General features: G+C 42.7%; 1 protein-coding gene across 1 annotated transcript; it reads left to right on the top strand.

Moving 5' to 3' along the window:
- The first annotated feature begins 6,936 nt into the window (after window positions 1–6,936).
- usf1 (upstream transcription factor 1) lies at window positions 6,937–17,170 on the top strand. Its single transcript, XM_079246195.1, has 11 exons — window positions 6,937–6,963; window positions 7,590–7,639; window positions 7,759–7,808; window positions 7,977–8,089; window positions 11,087–11,200; window positions 13,676–13,829; window positions 13,925–14,012; window positions 14,093–14,151; window positions 14,228–14,322; window positions 14,419–14,547; window positions 16,648–17,170. Exons 2-11 carry the CDS (start codon window positions 7,632–7,634, stop codon window positions 16,735–16,737), a joined length of 900 nt encoding a protein of 299 aa, XP_079102321.1. The 5' UTR covers window positions 6,937–6,963; window positions 7,590–7,631; the 3' UTR covers window positions 16,738–17,170.
- The last annotated feature ends 54 nt before the right edge of the window (window positions 17,171–17,224 follow it).

The following is a 17,224-nucleotide window of genomic DNA, read 5'->3' as shown; positions in this document are numbered from 1 at the left end:
AAAACTCCAGGCATGCTCCTGTTCTGTGACGGCTTGTAGTGACATTGATTGGGAGGGTTAATACATGTATCTTGAATCCAACAGACCCCATTTTAATTTTAAAGATATGCCGTCACAGTATACAGTACAAGATTTAAGCTTTCACAACAGCATTATGAACAAAACACTATTATCCAGCGAAATGAATCAATTAGGAGGAGTACAGGAAGAAGTTAGAAAGTCAGCTCCAGCAGAATAACCTGAGGGATGTGTGGTCTGGAATGAAGAAGATCACCGGCTTCAAGTTAAAGGGGGACCAGCCTGATGGAGGTCTGGACAGAGCTAATGAGCTGAACATATTCTTCAACAGGTTCAGTTCACCCCCTACCTCCAGCCCAACAGACCACACACCCTCCATAAGCCCACTGCTTTCCTGTCACGCCTCCAATCTGTCACCCTGCAGCTCAGTCATGGACCAGAACACAGCTTCATCTCCCTCCACATCAGGACATCCTGAGACCTCCACCTTGTTTGTCTCCTGCAATCAGGTTAAGAAGCAACTTGAGAAACTGAACCAGAACAAGGCTGCAGGTCCAGATGGTGTCAGTCCCAGAGTTCTCAAGACCTGCTCAAAACAACTATGTCCGATTCTCCAGCACCTTTTCAATACCAGTCTGAGACAAAATAGAGTCCCAGTGCTGTGGAAAACCTCCTGCCTTGTTCCAGTGCCTAAAAAAACACAACCAGCTGAACCAAGTGACTACAGACCAGTTGCCCTGACATCTCACATCATGAAAGTCCTGGAGAGACTCTTACTGGCTCACCTCAACAAGCAAGTTGGGGTTGGGGTTGAAGATGCCATCATATACCTGCTCCAGAGAGCACACTCTCATCTGGACCATTCAGGCAGCACTCTGAGGGTCATGTTCTTTCATTTCTCCAGTGTTTTTAATACCATTCAGCTGCTTTGTTGTGTGAGAAGCTCCATAAATTCCAGGTGGATACCTCCACAACCACCTGGATCTATGACTACCTCACAAACAGACCCCAGTTTGTGAGACTGAAAGGTTGTGTGTCTGAGATGGAGGTCAGTTGCACTGGTGCACCACAAGGAACTGTACTCTGGCCATTCCTCTTCACTCTGTACACCTCAGACTTCCAGTACAACTCTGAGTCCTGTCATCTGCAGAAATACTCTGATGACTCTGCAGTTGTTGGGTGTATCAGGGATGGACAAGAAGCAGAGTACAGAGAACTGGTCAGTCAGTTTGTTAAATGGTGCGGTGACAATCATCTCATATTAAATACCAACAAAACAAAATTCAATTCAACTTTATTTGTATAGCGCCACTTCACAACAATGTTGTCACAGGGCACATTCCATACACGAATCAACTTACACATCATTTCAAGCCAATTCATAGATATCCTATAATAGAAACCAACTAATTGCATCGAGTCACGACTTCGATCCAATCCCCCATCCTGAGCATGTATGGGGCAACAGTGGGAAGGAAAAAACTCAATAATGACGCCAAGATTTCTCACAGTGGTACTGGAGGCCAGATTAATGCTATCCAGATTCATTACATAACTGGATAGTTTTGTTCTAAGTTTTTCAGGCCTGAAGATAACCTCTGTCTTGTCTGAGTTTAAAAGGAGAAAACTCAGAGTCATCCAGGTCTTGATGTCTGTAAGACATCTTTGTAATCTAAGAAACTGATTGGTTTCATCTGGCTTCCGCATAGCAATGAAAATTTATACCCTGCTGCCTGATGATATTACCTAAGGGAAGCATGTATAATGTGAAAAGTATTGGTCCAAGTACAGAACCCTGAGGAACTCCATGACTTACCCTGGTGTGTGAGGAAGACTCATCATTTACATTTACAAACTGAAATCTATCAGATAAATATGACTGGAACCGGTCTAATGCGGTCCCTTTAATCCCAATAACATGTTCCAGCCTCTGTAGCAGAATATTGTGATCAATAGTGTTGAATGCAGCACAGATCTAAAAGAATGAGTACAGACAGAAGTCCTTTATCTGAGGCCATAAGAAGATCATTACTGACTTTCACCAGTTGCTGTCTCTGTGCTATGATGAGCTCTAAATCCTGACTGAAACTCTTCAAACAAATTGTTTCTGTTCAGATAGGCGCATAGTTGGGTTGAAACTGTTTTCTCAAGAATTTTAGACAAGAAGAGGAGATTAGATATTGGTCTATAATTTGCTAAAACTCCTGGATCCAGAGTTGTTTTTTTAAGGAGAGATTTAATTACAGCTGTCTTAAAATATTGAGGTACAAATCCTATTACTAGAGATGAATTGATCAGGTCCAGTACTACGGAAGCGTAGAGCTGTCATCCTCATAAAAAAAAAAAAAAAAAAAGTTTGGGCCTTATTACGTTATAACATGATAGTTTTATTGTAAAAACGTGAAACGTATCACATTATAACGTGATAAGTTTATTGTAAAAACATGAAACGTATCACGTTATAACGTGATAAGTTTATTGTAAAAACGTGAAACGTATCGCGTCATAACGTGATAAGTTTATTGTAAAAACGTGAAACGTATCACGTCATAACATGATAAGTTTATTGTAAAAACGTGAAACGTATCACGTTATAACGTGATAAGTTTATTGTAAAAACGTGAAACGTATTGCGTTATAACGTGATAGTTTATTCTAAAAACATGAAACGTATCGCGTTATAACGTGATAAGTTTATTGTAAAAAGTGAAACGTATCGCGTCATAACGTGATAGTTTATTGTAAAGACGTGAAACGTATCACGTTATAACGTGATAAGTTTATTGTAAAAACGTGAAACATATCACGTTATAACGTGATAAGTTTATTGTAAAAACGTGAAACATATCACGTTATAACATGATAGTTTATTGTAAAAACGTCAAACGTAACATGTTATAATGTAATAAGTTGTGCCATCTGTCCATCCCTCCTCTACCGCTTATCGGGGGTCTGATCGCAGCAGTAACCAGGGAAGCCCCCCTCCCCAGCCACATTCACCAACTCTGCGGGGGGTCCCAAGGCGCTCCCGGGCCAGCTGAGAGATATAATCCCTCCAGCGTTCAAGTGGTTATACGTTTTTACAATAAAACATATCACGTTATAACGTGATACGTTTCACATTTTTACAATAAACTTATTACGTTATAACGTGATACGTTTCACATTTTTACAATAAACTTATTATGTTATAACGTAATAAGGCCCAAACTTTTTTTTTATGAGGATGACAGCTCTACGCTTCCGTACAGTACAGATGTATTGATGAAGAAACATATTTTCTTGAATAATCTGGTTGGGATAGGGTCTAAAACACAGGTTGACTGGTTAACTCGGAGAGCTGTACAGGCAAGAAATGGTCCAAATGACAATCAGCTTCTAAAGATGTTTCTAAGGCTGCTGCAGATGAAATAGCATTAGTAGTGTTAAGGTTATTACTGATTTCTTTCCTGATGGAAACTATTTTGTTTACAAAGAAACTCATAAAGTCATCACAGCTGAGATTGAAAGGAATAGATGGCTCAACAGCACTATGGCTCTTAGTCAGTCTGGTTACAGTGCTGAAAAGAAATCTAGGGTTGTTCTTGTTCTCCTCTATTAATAATGAACAAAAGAGATGATTGTTGACTTCAGGAGGAAGAAGAATAAACAAAGCACTGTTTCCATCCTGGGAGAGGAGGTGGAGGTGGTGGAGGAATACAAGTATCTTGGAGTTCAGCTGGACAACAAACTGGACTGGAAATGCAACACTGACTACATCTACAAGAAAGGTCAGAGCAGACTGTACTTCTTAAGGAAGCTGAGATGGTTTAACGTCTGCACCAAGATGTTGCATATCTTCTATAAGTCTGTTGTGGAGAGTGCAGTCAGCTTTGCAGCATCTGCTGGGGTAGTAGCATCAGAACCAGAGACTTGAAGAGAATCAACAAACTGATCCAGAAAGCTGCTTCTGTGCTTGGAGTAACTCTGGAGCCGCTGGAGCTGATTGTCCAAAGAAGAATGCTGCACAAGCTGATGAAGATGATGTGATGAACACAGTGAAGAAACAACAAAGTGTGTTGAGTGAGAGGCTTCTTCAGGTCCGATGCAAGACTGAAAGATACAGAAGATCATTCCTGCCAGCAGCCAGCAGCCATCAGCCTCCGGAACAAGACATCAAGTTAATTATAAAATACAATATTGAATTTCCCTTTGGGGATTAATAAAGTATTTTCATTTCATAGACCCATGTAAGAAGGTTGGAAAAAGAGGGGTGTTGAATTTAGGACGCATCAACAGTACTGTTGCTCTGGGTCATAGGGTGTTTCCACCTTTAACACTCTTCCCCCTCATCAGAGGCAGACGGATGCAGAGTGGGCAGTGGGTATTATGTGGATTCTAAATGAGCATGTGAAAGAGTGTTAGCAATTAGCTGACAGACCTTTTATATGTGTGTTTTGTGTAAGAAAGGGGCAGGTATTATAAGTTTTCTTTCTTCCTGCTTCTTTTCAATTATGGTGGCGCACTAAGATTTGTTTTGTTGTGCAAACCATGAGCGAAATAAAGACAGAAAGAAAGAAATTAAGAAATGAATGCTGATTGTTTTTCCTCAGATGTCCACAGGGGAGTGCTAAAACAGCACATTGTCATCTTTATAGAGCAGATTTCTAAGTTGCAGCAGCTGCACTGGTTTAGCTCAGTGGTTACTTCGTTCAACAATCTTCCCAGAAGATTAGCTGCATTCATCCTGTCATGGGATCAAACCACGAGCGCTGACCAGTGTAGCTTCTTACTTTATGGAAAACATATTTTTTAGTCCAATTTCCTTCTCTTTGTTTAATAAATGTACCAAGCCCACCAATATCCTGACTCCGTGTCACTGGTCCACTGAGCGAGGTCCAGCTGTGATGATGATGAAGATCTGCTTCTGGCCGACCATCAAACATTTCAGCTGATCTGACTTTTTATTCTCAGTTTCTTCTCTTCATACCCTGTGAAGAGAAACATGTCCGGTCCGATCAGGCTGAGCGACGCCATGGCAGAATCTTCATCTGAGGATGATGAGCTGGGAGGCAGAACTGATGTCCTGACTAACATCATCAGCTCAGATCAGATTTTTTTTTTTTTTACGTTAAAAGATGTATTTACATTTCTGTCTCAACATGCTGAAAGTTAACATACAAGTTATTCACGTTTAATCATGTTTATTATAAAAACACAGAAATTCTGATTGAACATGTTTAATACAAAATACAAAAACTAATCAGGCAGCAGGTATCCTAGCCCTGGTTCTGGTCCTAATAGAGTATTTCCTACCCGGTTCTGGTCCTGGTGGATGTTTTCTTTCCTGGTTCTGGTCCTGATAAAAGTATTTCCTACCTGGTTCTGGTCCTGGTGGATGTTTTCTTTCCTGGTTCTGGTCCTGGTGGATGTTTTCTTTCCTGGTTCTGGTCCTGATAAAAGTATTTCCTACCTGGTTCTGGTCCTGGTGGATGTTTTCTTTCCTGGTTCTGGTCCTGGTGGATGTTTTCTTTCCTGGTTCTGGTCCTGATAAAAGTATTTCCTACCTGGTTCTGGTCCTGATAAAAGTATTTCCTACCTGGTTCTGGTCCTGGTGGATGTTTTCTTTCCTGGTTCTGGTCCTGGTGGATGTTTTCTTTCCTGGTTCTGGTCCTGATAAAAGTATTTCCTACCTGGTTCTGGTCCTGATAAAAGTATTTCCTACCTGGTTCTGGTCCTGATAAAAGTATTTCCTACCTGGTTCTGGTCCTGGTGGATGTTTTCTTTCCTGGTTCTGGTCCTGATAAAAGTATTTCCTACCTGGTTCTGGTCCTGATGGAGGTTTTTCTTCCTGGTTCTGATAAATAATCATAGCAGCTCAAAGTTAATAAAAACCAATAAAAAGAATGCAGATCGTGTTTCATCGTATTTAAGTAAATTGTGTTTTTAAATGACTTTGTTGTGAACTTTTTCTGTAAAAATAAATCTGACTTTATTGAATTGATAGTGAAATATTTGATCCAGTGGGTTGAAACGATGGTTAATAGCTGGCTTTAGGGTCACGTTTTGATGGTTCATGTTGTACACAGTAATGGAAAGAAGAGCAGAGACTGGTTTGAATGGTGTGCTTGTTTCCAAAACAAGAGGTAAAACATCGCTTTTATCACGTTGATGACTACATAAACAGATTTAGTTATTATTATTTCTCCTCTTCAGGTCGGGAGTCGTCTGCAGTACTGTAGTCTTTATAAAGCAAATTCCTCTACCCAGTGACTGTACTGGTTTAGCTCAGTGGTTACTTCTTCTCAACTAGTTGTCGAGTTCTCCAGTCCCTCACGGGGCTCAAACCACGAGTGCTGCCCAGTATGTTTTACTCAAACTTCTTTACTTTTCTTCATTTTCTCTCTTTATTCCCCCCGTCATCTGCCTCCTCTGCTGTCTGAGTTACTCTTAAACCTAGAAAATGGTCAAATTTACAGCCACAGTTACAGTAAGCTGACCAGAGAAAACAGCCGTGTGTGAGTGAAACAAAGCTCTGAAACAACAAAAATTTAGTTCCTATTCCTTCAGCTAGACTCTGCCTTTACTGATGAAGGAAAAAACGTTTCAGTAAATGTAAATTCTGGTAATAAACATGAACCCGAGGCTGAAAAACACCAGCAGCCAACAGTGAACCCTGTCGACTGGGACGCACTGTTTACTTAAATTACGTGTCAGGTTTCAGGACTCTACGTTCAGTTCTTCAAATGCATCGTGATAATTAAATACATTTATGTCTTTTAACATTTCACGTTAATGTTGCGCTTGTTGTTTATATCGTGTTTTTTTCTCTCACTTCAATCCGCTTTAAAACATGAAAAAGTTGAATGTGTTGCGTCTTATCTGGAGTGACGTCATGTCCTGTTGCGCATGCGTACCGACGACTAAGCTGGTGTTGACAAACAGCGGAGGAGGGACCACTGCAGCGTAAGTGCATCTTTGTTCAGGCTGGAATAAATTAGCAACAATTTACCGACGTGCGCATGAAGTACTCTTGTCATTTACGAGTATTAGTTTATTACTTGCTATGGAAACTAACCCAACATAGAGAATATAAACTAGTGTGCTTTGTTAAACATCTGTAAAAACCGCTGGGGCCGAGTGGTAAAAAGGTAGAATGTTTGTCAAATACCGATATTTATGCATTCCACTTCCGGTTGAACTCCAAAATACTAAGATGGCCTTATTTTATTTTACTTTGTGGAAATCAAACACATTGAATCTGTAAATTAATTAAAACCTAAATCAAAAGAGGACTTTTAAAACGTGTTATTTAGCAATGTTGTTCCAAATCCGCGGCTTGTTTGTTTGATACTCTTCAAGTTTGTGCTGTAATTTTGAAGGGCTGTTTGTGGAGTTTCCGGTTTCACCCACGGTAATGGTAGTTGCGGCTCGTCCTGCTAGCTAACTCCTTACGTTTTCCAACATTATTCCAGCTTTATTCCTCCACACCTGCACAAATAATGTTAACAGCTATCCAGACACTCAGTTTCGTTTAATTTTAAGCTGATATTTCTTTTAGTTTTGGTCAAACTTGTGAATTGTCTCCGCAGCCTGGCTGTGGGAGTGACTCCTGTACAAGAGCTTCGCCAGAGATGAAGAGGTGCGCTCGTCTTTGTTAACTAATAACAATAAAATAATAATAAATATCCACATACCAGAAGTTAATGTAAGTGTAATTAAACAAAACACGTCTTCTTTGTTGTGTTTTCCTGTTTGCAGCCAACAGAAAAGCCCAGAACCAGACGGAGTTGTTACCGTCAATGAGGAAGGTACATTTTCATCAGGAGTTAAACCCAGTTTACAACTTTTTATTTGTGTTGTAATAACATTTACTGCAAGTATTTTCAGTGTAGATGTTTAATATGATGATGGAATAACCAGATTTTCCCTTAATACAAAGTGATGGATGTTTAAATGTGCTGCTGCTGCTGCTTCAGGGTCTGTTGCCACTGCAGAGGATCCTGCAGCCATCGCCACCATCCAGTCTGCTGCCACCTTCACTGACCAACCTATCAAGTACCTCTTCAAGACGGAAGGAGCTGGAGGCCAGGTAGGCTCATACGCGCTGGTTCAAGTCTGTCTAAATATGCATAAATTACTCAGAAAAGTGGCGTCGGCTTCATCGCTCAGGTGATGCTCTCTGGCGGATGCTGGCTTAAACAGGTGAACACCGGTCGTAAAGTGTGTCTGTCCGTTTGGAAAACCACAAGTTCCCATTTTTACAGGTTTATCTGTAGGTTGTGGCTTTGACAGGCTACTTTAATGTTAGTAAACTGTCATATGTTTCACGCACTTATGGTTTTGCCCCCATTTGATGGTACGCATGCGCTTTAAGCAAAAGTATGCCTTCCTGATGGGAATCCCAAACTGGTAGAACGCCGGTGCCATGCTGGTGTTCTGCTGGTTTGGCCTTCCCTTGTCGGAATAGCGTGTCACAAGTTCACATTTATAGGTTGTTGTGGGAAAGGGTAACGAGTCTGAGGGCAAAACTCGAGGTTCCCTGCCAGACGTGTGATCCAATAAACTCCAAAGTACTTCTGTATCAGCAGCAATACCTTTATTCTCTAATCCACAGTTCCAAAATCACATCCAACGAATGAATAAACAATATACTGACTAAACAGACTCTTATAAAATATGTGATGCACGATTAACAAAAAATTTGACTACCATCAAGCTCACCCCACTTCCTCATCTATTCATCTGAACACAGGTGAGATGGTACATGTCAACCTTTGTGACACACTAATACCTCTTTTCCATTCATATCAGCTTGGCTCAACTTAACTAGTCTCAGTTTGGTCCTGTTTCTTTTCCATTACAGTTTAGTACCAGGTCTAAAATGGGCGGGGTTGGTGTGAAATCACTGTGACGTCAGCGTTGTGCACGGCAAGCTTTATAACAACACAGGACCTAGAGACAATCTGTTACTTGGTCTGCAGCTCGCCGGTCGCTGACCATAAATCATACCCATCTGTTGGAACGACTTCCAGTCTCGTCTGTTTGATCCACTCTGACCTACGTGGTTGACCTGCCGATCGTCACTTTGGAGCTTTTTCAGCTTCTCTCAACACTGCTGAAAACTCCATTGCTAGCCGTAGACATTGAGTCGGAAAGCTCTTGATAGATTTTTTCATTTCATGTCGCTCCATCTAGTTCCCTCTGTATCCTTTCCTCAGCAACCAAAGAAACGTTTCCACCTCAGTGTTCGACCAGGGAACAGACTTTTTACACCATTTTTTGTCACGTAATGTAAAAAACTTGCAAGTTGGAGTCGCTCTTCCAGTGATGTCACTCCCTGGCCCCTGGTTGGCCACGCCCCTGATCAATAGCGGCATGCAGTCTGGCGACATCACACAACCCGACTCAGCTCGCTTAGAACCTGGGCTGAGGAGTTACAAGAAAAAGTACCGGTAAACGGGTACAAAAGCCTCGTGGAAAACCCGAAAAACCGAGCCGAGACGAGTTAAGTTGAGAACAGCTGTTACTGATGGAAAAGGGCCATAACACATCCACCACTTGGATGCTGATGCTGAGCGTCACCTGTCCCACCTCATGAATATTCAAAATATACTATTATGGCTCCTGCATTGGTTTAGTTGTTTAGTGGTTTTGGCTTCTTTATCAAAACAACTACCGATTACACCTAACCCAAGCCGTTTCCCTGACACTAACCCCAAAAGGACATTACAGATGACTTTAATGTTAGTAAACTGTTATAAGCATGATTCACTAAGTTTCACCACTTTCAATGGTACACATGCTCATTAAGCAACGGTTTGCTACTATAATGGGTACGCTAAACCAATAAGACACCAGATTTCTGGCCTGTGGAGTTCTTATGGTGACGAAAAGTGACAAAATACCAATTAATACTTTAATATGCAGTGATGTGGACTTCCATCTGGTTGAGTTCATTTCATAATAGTGGGAAGTATGCAGTTTTGCTCGCAATCAAACACATTAATAACCAATCAGAAGTTGAGTTTGACCTTAGAAAATGGTTCAGAGATCCAGCTGCAGGTTTTCACAGCTAAGTGGACAGAGGAGAATTGGGAATATGCGACCAGATCGAGCATGGCTAATGGTTCATTTGGCAGTCCAGGACAGTCCCACAACTCCTGAATGTTGTGCAGCTTTGTTCCATGTATGAGTTGTGGTGACCTGACTGTATGGTTCTGACATGAGACTGTATGGAAAGTGAATTTTACTGAAGGACCTTCATGATCATTATCATGATTAATTGGGAAATCCGGCACTATAAATCTTAGAAACGGTGCTAGCAGTCACTCACTGTTGTTCCTGCAGTTTATGCTCCATCACAATGATAGAATGATAGTTTTCTGCTCTTGTTTCCAGATCTAACACAAAACCTTGTCTCAGTTCAAAAAATCCATAAAAACCATTATAACAATCAGGGCTGTGACGATATGCTTTTGTCCCGATTTTATTCTGATTGGGTCCCAATTTGATTTAAATTGCAATTCTTATGATTCCTCAATTGCTGATTTTTGTAGATTAAAAACAAAAAAAAAGTACAAAACTTTCTTTTGCTCGTCATTTTTCTTGATTTCAATGAGGAAAAAACAACCCAATAGCCAGATCATCATTCTGCTGCTATAACGTCCAAGAAGACGAATAAAAAGATCAATAAAAACTAAAAAAAATTTCATATTGGATGATTTTTATTAATTTGAAAAAAAATTCTACTTTTTTTAACCAGAAAAAGATCAATTTCTTTTAAAATTGTGAAACAAAAAATCCTGATATTTGATTTGTTTATTCGATTTCCCCAACCCTAATAACAATAATATGATTGGGGGGTTTAATAGAAAATGCATTCATGTCTGTCACATACAACCATCTGGCACTGATTCCTGGAATTTCATGGCTTGGTTTTGACTTAACATGTTTGGCAAAAGGGACAGATCTCTTGTAAATCTCCAACAGAAGAAGTAAAACACGGATGTGTGTGTGTGTGTGTGTGTGTGTTGTCCAGGTGTGGTAATCAGATATCAACCACTCAGCGTTCTGTGTTGTGCTGCAGGTGACCTACAGAGTGATCCAGGTGTCAGATGGCCAGTTGGAGGGTCAGAATGATGGAGCCGCTGCCGTCAGCCTCGTCGCTGGTTTCCCTGCAACTACCCAGACTGTCACGCAGGTGAGACGACACTGATTGGTTGCCAGTTTGTTGATTTTCCACACCAGTTAAAGACATACTACAGAACTTTTCTCCCTATGACGGCTAATCCAGCCTACATCTTGCATCCTACCCAACCTTTTCGCTCTTTCCAGCCATCAGAAGATGATCTGACGACGACTCTTGTTTTGTCTCTTTCTCTCTTTTAATCTTCTTGTGTTTGTATTTTTTGCTGAATCAGCGATGTTGTGTGTTTAACTGGTGTGTGTGAAACTCTGCTGCACCGTCACGCAGCGTCCCGGATGTAAAAGTTGTATAGTGTTGGTTTGTCTGGGAAGCAGCGGCTCTAGAAATACACGATAGATGTCACCGTGTTGTTGAACAAGTCAGAAACGCAGTTTTAAGGTGAGAAAGTTACGTAACTCATCTTTAAAATCACCTCTCAGACAGTTTTTCTAAACTCTGCCCCTGCATGCTGGTTCAGCACCCAGAGAAAAGCTAAAAGAGGATTTCAGCTGTGCATTGTGCATCTGTTGTATTCATACTGAGGTAAAAGGTTCAGCGCAGGTTAAAAAATGTAGTCCACTGAACACATAAAGACGTCAGCAGTAGGAGATTTCGTGAGGTTTGCTAAATGGTGCGTCAACCTGCTGGAAGTTTCCATCAGAAGATGCTAGACTGAGTCTGTAGTGGTTAAACTATGTTAGAACTGGCCCAAAGTGGGAAAAGAAGTTGGATGAATGTTTCCTTGATGTTTCCAGCAACTTGTAACCCTTCCATGTGAATGTGGAGCTGAAATAGAAACCAGTTTTTACATCTACTATTGTCCAGGTTTGGTGAGTCTGTGTGACTCAGCTTTTTGTATCTCATCTGACAGGAGTGGACCCGGTGTGGTCTTCCCATGGGTTCTGTGTTTAAAGTTGGACACCACCTCGGTGAGGTTACCCGTAGGCCGTTCCCACCCTCGCCATCTTGGACATGTTATACTGCCAGGAAAATACAAAAATGGGCGCAGAGATGGAGCTGAGAGGGCGGCTGTGAGGATGGATGATTAACACTCATCAAACTCTGACTTTAGCTAAGAGCTAACCGAGCTAACCTGGAGTTATTAGCTAACGGAGGTACGCGGGCTAAGCTAAGGTTAGCTGGCTGTTAGCCGTTGTGCTACACTTCGCCTTCTAGCAGAGGTAGCAGAAAGTAGTACTCATCCTGGTCCAGAAAGTAAAAGTCCTGTCCGGCAGCTGTTCCAACCAGTCACTAAACGAGCTGAATGTAATGAGCAGAGTTTATTTGCCAGGTAAACCAGCCTGTTAGTGAAAACCATAGACCGTATATGAAAGATGGACGGAGCCTCCAGCAGTTAAAAGTAAAGCCTCTGCGGAAGTGCATAAAACTGCAGTTCCCCTTTCATCCACTAGGGGCTGCAAAACAGAGCAAATCCCCATAGACTCCCATGTTAAAAAGACCAACGTCACAGCAGAAATAAACATGTTTACAGCCTGGTTCAAAAATCCATTTTAGGTTTAATAGGTCAGGTTTACCTTCATGACAACTGTGGGGGGAGTGAATTTTTTTCTAACTCGCCCGTTTAAAAGTAATTTAATCTCAAAATTTGGCATATTTAGGGGCGTGTCCTTTTAATTGACAGGTACCCGATCTCCCGCTTCAAGTCAGAAGAACGTAGAACAACCGCAGTTTTTAGCTGGTTAACAACGTTACTTAGCTTTAGCCCGCTTACCTCCGTTAGCTGGTTAGCTCCCGTTATCTCCAGGTTAGCTCAGTTAGCTCTTAGCTACAAAAAGCTCGGAGTTCGCTCGATGTCAATCATCCGCCATGTGCTCACAGCCCCCCTCTCAGCTCCACCTCTTTGCCCATATTTGTATTTTCCGGGCGAGACGACACACATGCCCCTGCCAAGATGGCGATGGTAGGAACCGCCCACTGAGCTTCAATTCAGCTCTTTAGGAACCTACGGGTGACGTCACGGAGGCTCCGCCCATCTCTCTATGTACAATCTATGGTGAAAACACCTGTTCTAAATGTATAGGTAGATCCAAAAACATGGCAGGACTTTCTGGACCAGGAATTGCCACCTCTGCCTTCTATTCAATGGATATCATGTCAGAAGGACACACCCCTCAATTACTTAGAATAAATAACATCTAAGCAGATGTGTTATCACCCTCCGCCCCTAATTTGATTGTCCCTAATCGCCCCTAAATTATTTTTGTAGCAGGATGTAAGCATGTTAATTTCTGCTGTGAAGTTGGTCTTTTTAACATGGGAGTCTATGAGGATTTGCTCTGTTTTGGAGCCCCTAGTGGATGAAAGGGGAACTGCAGTTTTTGGCACTTTCACAGAGGCTTCACATTTAGAGGTTGCCGCTTGGTTCCTCCTCATGCTGAGACTTTGAGCTTCAGCGAGTTGTTTCAACCACGTCTACATGACCAAATGCATCAAAACAACCTTCAATATTCACGGTTCTGCTGCTTTCAGGCGGTCTTTTCCCAGTCCGAGGCGATGGAGGGCGACGGCAGCACTGAGACGCAGTACACTTACTACCCAGCCACCATTGCAGATGCAACCACTGGCACCATGGTGACCACAGTACAGGCATCAGACACGCTGCTGGGACAGACCACACCAACAGGTCTGTACATCTGTCAGCTGTGACGAGCTGTGTTAGCTCATGACGATGAGTTGCGGGGCTGTTCTCTGCAGCTGACGGTGGCCTTTCTGTTACAGGACAAGTTTATGTGATGATGTCTCCCCAGGAAGTTTTGACAGGATCCAATCAAAGGACAATCGCACCTCGAACTCAGCCATACATCACGTAATTACATTACGCCTGAAAGTAATTAACTAGAAAATCGGCAGGTGGGGTTCGTTTCATGTGATTGTTCCGACTTCCAGGAAGCAGGAGGCGCCTCGGGGCTCCAGGGATGAGAAGCGGCGAGCGCAGCACAACGAAGGTTAGTCCTCGCCTCGGTCGCAGGGTGAAAGGTTATGTCTGAGTGCGGGTGGTAAATCCCAGCGTTGTTCCAACAGTTGAGCGCCGGCGCAGAGACAAGATCAACAACTGGATCGTCCAGCTTTCCAAGGCCATCCCAGACTGCAACATCGACTACACCAAGACGGGTCAGGTGAGTGCTCCAGGTCCAGGTCTTCATATCTCCGGCTGTGTGTGTCAGGAAGGATGGACAGACGGTAGAAGTTCAGTCTGTGTGTTTCGGTCTCAGAGTAAAGGAGGAATCTTATCCAAAGCCTGCGAGTACATCAAGGAGCTCCGACAGAGCAACCTGAAGCTGGGGGAAGACATCGGTGTTCTGGATCGTCTGCGGGCCGACAACCAGCTGCTCAGACAGGAGGTGGGTCACATGCATGCCGAAAACCTGACCAATATCTGGAGACCATGGGTTGATTTTATAATGGGACCCAACTCTTCCAGTGCAAACTGGTCCAGGCCCAGTCAGGGAATGAACAGAACTAGAAGTGCAGGCAACCTCCACTTTATCAATCAAATTCTGTAGCAGCTAAGAAGAGATGAACAGCCATTTCCCATTGAGGAATCCCACCAAGCTTGTGGAAGGAGTGTCTCCTTTACATCACAATTGCTTCACACATGGCTGCTAGTCACCCCTGTTAATGCTAAACCACTGCTCATGCTATCGCAGAATGCTAATTTCCTGGAAATCACTGTCACCTGACCACACCCTTGACCCCTTCCCATTCAAATTGGCGAAAACAAAAGAAATTCTGCCCAATGGTTTGCGAGAGAACCTTGGGAGAAAGGCCAAGACTGGCAGAGTTCATCATAAATGTGTTGGACGTACAACCAACTCCAATTGTTTCCTTGTTGTTGGGTTCATAGACAGCTGCAGCTCATAGCAAACAACTTGATAATCCATACTCCATAGCTCAGGCTGCTGGAGATCCTTTTTATTTGAATCAGATGTTGCTGCAGGTCCGATACCTGGAGGTAGGGCTGGACAATTAATCAGACTTTTATCTCACAGCCCCCCTCTCAGCTCCACCTTTTTGCCCGTATTTGTATTTTCTGGGCGAGACAACAAGAATGCCCCTGCTACGATGGCAATGGTAGGAACCGCCCACCGAGCTTCAATTTCAAATTTCAATTCACCGAGCTTATTTGCAAACCTATGGGTGACGTCACGGAGGCTCCGTCCATCTCTTTATATACAGTCTATAGGATAACAGGATGTGTCATGTCCTGAGTTGATAAGTTCAGTGGTTCTTTTGGTGCCGCTCGAGGTCCAAACGTGTCTTAGTATTTTTATATGTCTGGGCAGCAGTGGGAAATGAGAATAAAAGCAAATTAAAGCCTTTATATGTTATTTATTTTGCAGGCTTATTAGCTCTTAGATTAGCTGCTAATGCTAATGCACCGTGTTGTAGAACAACCAGATGTTTGGAAAATGTATTCCATCAAAGTCAGTCTGTGTGTTTGAGCTGCTCCTGGAGAAAATTTGTATAAATAAACTGCTGATGGGGAGAGACTGCAGCGAAACTTCCTGTTTATATGTGGTGGTCAGGTGATTTCCGCAGGCTTGATGTGGCTGACCCACGTCCTCATTTATATCAGTTATCAGCTGTTCATAAAAGTTTTTCTGGATTTCCTTCTTCAGTTTGTCTCTGTGGGGTAGTCTGGACCGAACGTAGCAGCATTACCTCCACGGGGGTATTCTCATTAATAAAATGATCCAGATGACATAGAGGAATGTGTTGGGACTGATGGGTGGAAACCAGAACTCCATGGAGGTCTGACCCAGTTTCTATGGAAACTCCTCCAGATGATACAGAATGAGATTTAGTGGTGCATGGTCTGCGGTTCCTATGTCTGGACTTCTGATGAGAACACCATGTTCTCCTGGATCCCCTCCCAAACCAGGATCAGGTTCAGCTCTGGACAGTCTATGGATAGAGCCACACATGATGTCTCAGAGGTGCTGGACTGGTTTCAGGTCTGAGGAGAGGCAGAGGATGTCCTGAATGAGAGGGAACCAGGTCTCTGACATGGCTCTGAGGACCTCATCCCATAATGACCATCAGTGTGGTCTTCCAAAGATCTGCCTTCCCAGACCACCACTGATCTACTGCCAAACTGGTCATACTGGAGGATATTGCAGGCAGCAGAACGTCCCTACGGCGTCTCCAGACTGTCTCAGGTCTGTCTAACCTCTGTCTCATGTCCTCCATGTGAACCTGCTCTGATCCATGGAGACCACATGGAGCCAATCAGCTGGTCCGGGCGTTCTCTGACCAATCAGACTGCATGGTGTTGGACCGTTAATCTCAATGTGGACGTGGTGTCCTCATCCCTGGTCCGTCTCCTAGTGTACTGATGGAAATTTGGGGACAAAATCAGGAAATAAACTTGTAAATGTAGATATTTGTGTGTCCGTCGTAGCTGAAGTCTGATCTGATCTTAAACTTCATGTCCTTATCAGGTAGAAGACTGGAAATCCAAGAATCAGATCCTGAGGAACCTTTTGCGACAGCACGGCATTGTGGGATCATCCAGCTCAGACCCCCAGTGAGAGGCCTGTTGACCAGGAGTATCTGAGGACCACCACATATGGGCCAAAAGACTTTAAATGCTTTGAGATACTTATCTTGTCATCAGGTTTGCATGAAATGTTTGTGGGGAGATCCTGAATATTCAAATTCATCTTCTCTGGACTCGATTCAAGATGGTTTATGAAACATTTTAGAGCATTTTAAGTCCTTCACCTCGTAATTACAATCATTTAACATGACAGAAGCCCTCATTGAATGCCTTCCTCCAACATGATTGTTGTCATCCTCCAGTACAGTAAGCTCTGTAAAACACCGCCATCTCTCTGCTTCAGCTCTGCAGTACTGCGCTTCTTCATATCAAATGCACTCTTTTTAACTTCTCCAAATGTATGCATATCTTTTGTCAAGTGTCACTTTGACCTTCTCATACCAAGTTTGTCATGCAAGTCATAGTTTGGGTTTTTTTCTTTGTATTTTTTCTATGTTTCATGAAGGTAATAATGATGA

This window comes from Telmatherina bonti, assembly GCF_933228915.1.
Source record: "Telmatherina bonti genome assembly, chromosome: 9".
Lineage (NCBI taxonomy): Eukaryota > Metazoa > Chordata > Actinopteri > Atheriniformes > Telmatherinidae > Telmatherina > Telmatherina bonti.
Note: the sequence above shows the minus strand (reverse complement) of the source record. Positions and strands in the feature narration are given on the sequence as shown.

Excerpts from the sequence above, each read along its gene's own strand:
- usf1 (XM_079246195.1), top strand. Across the intron at positions 14,152-14,227 it reads GCGAGCGCAGCACAACGAAG|TTGAGCGCCGGCGCAGAGAC; the intron begins GTTAGTCCTCGC and ends TTGTTCCAACAG. Across the intron at positions 14,323-14,418 it reads ACTACACCAAGACGGGTCAG|AGTAAAGGAGGAATCTTATC; the intron begins GTGAGTGCTCCA and ends TTTCGGTCTCAG.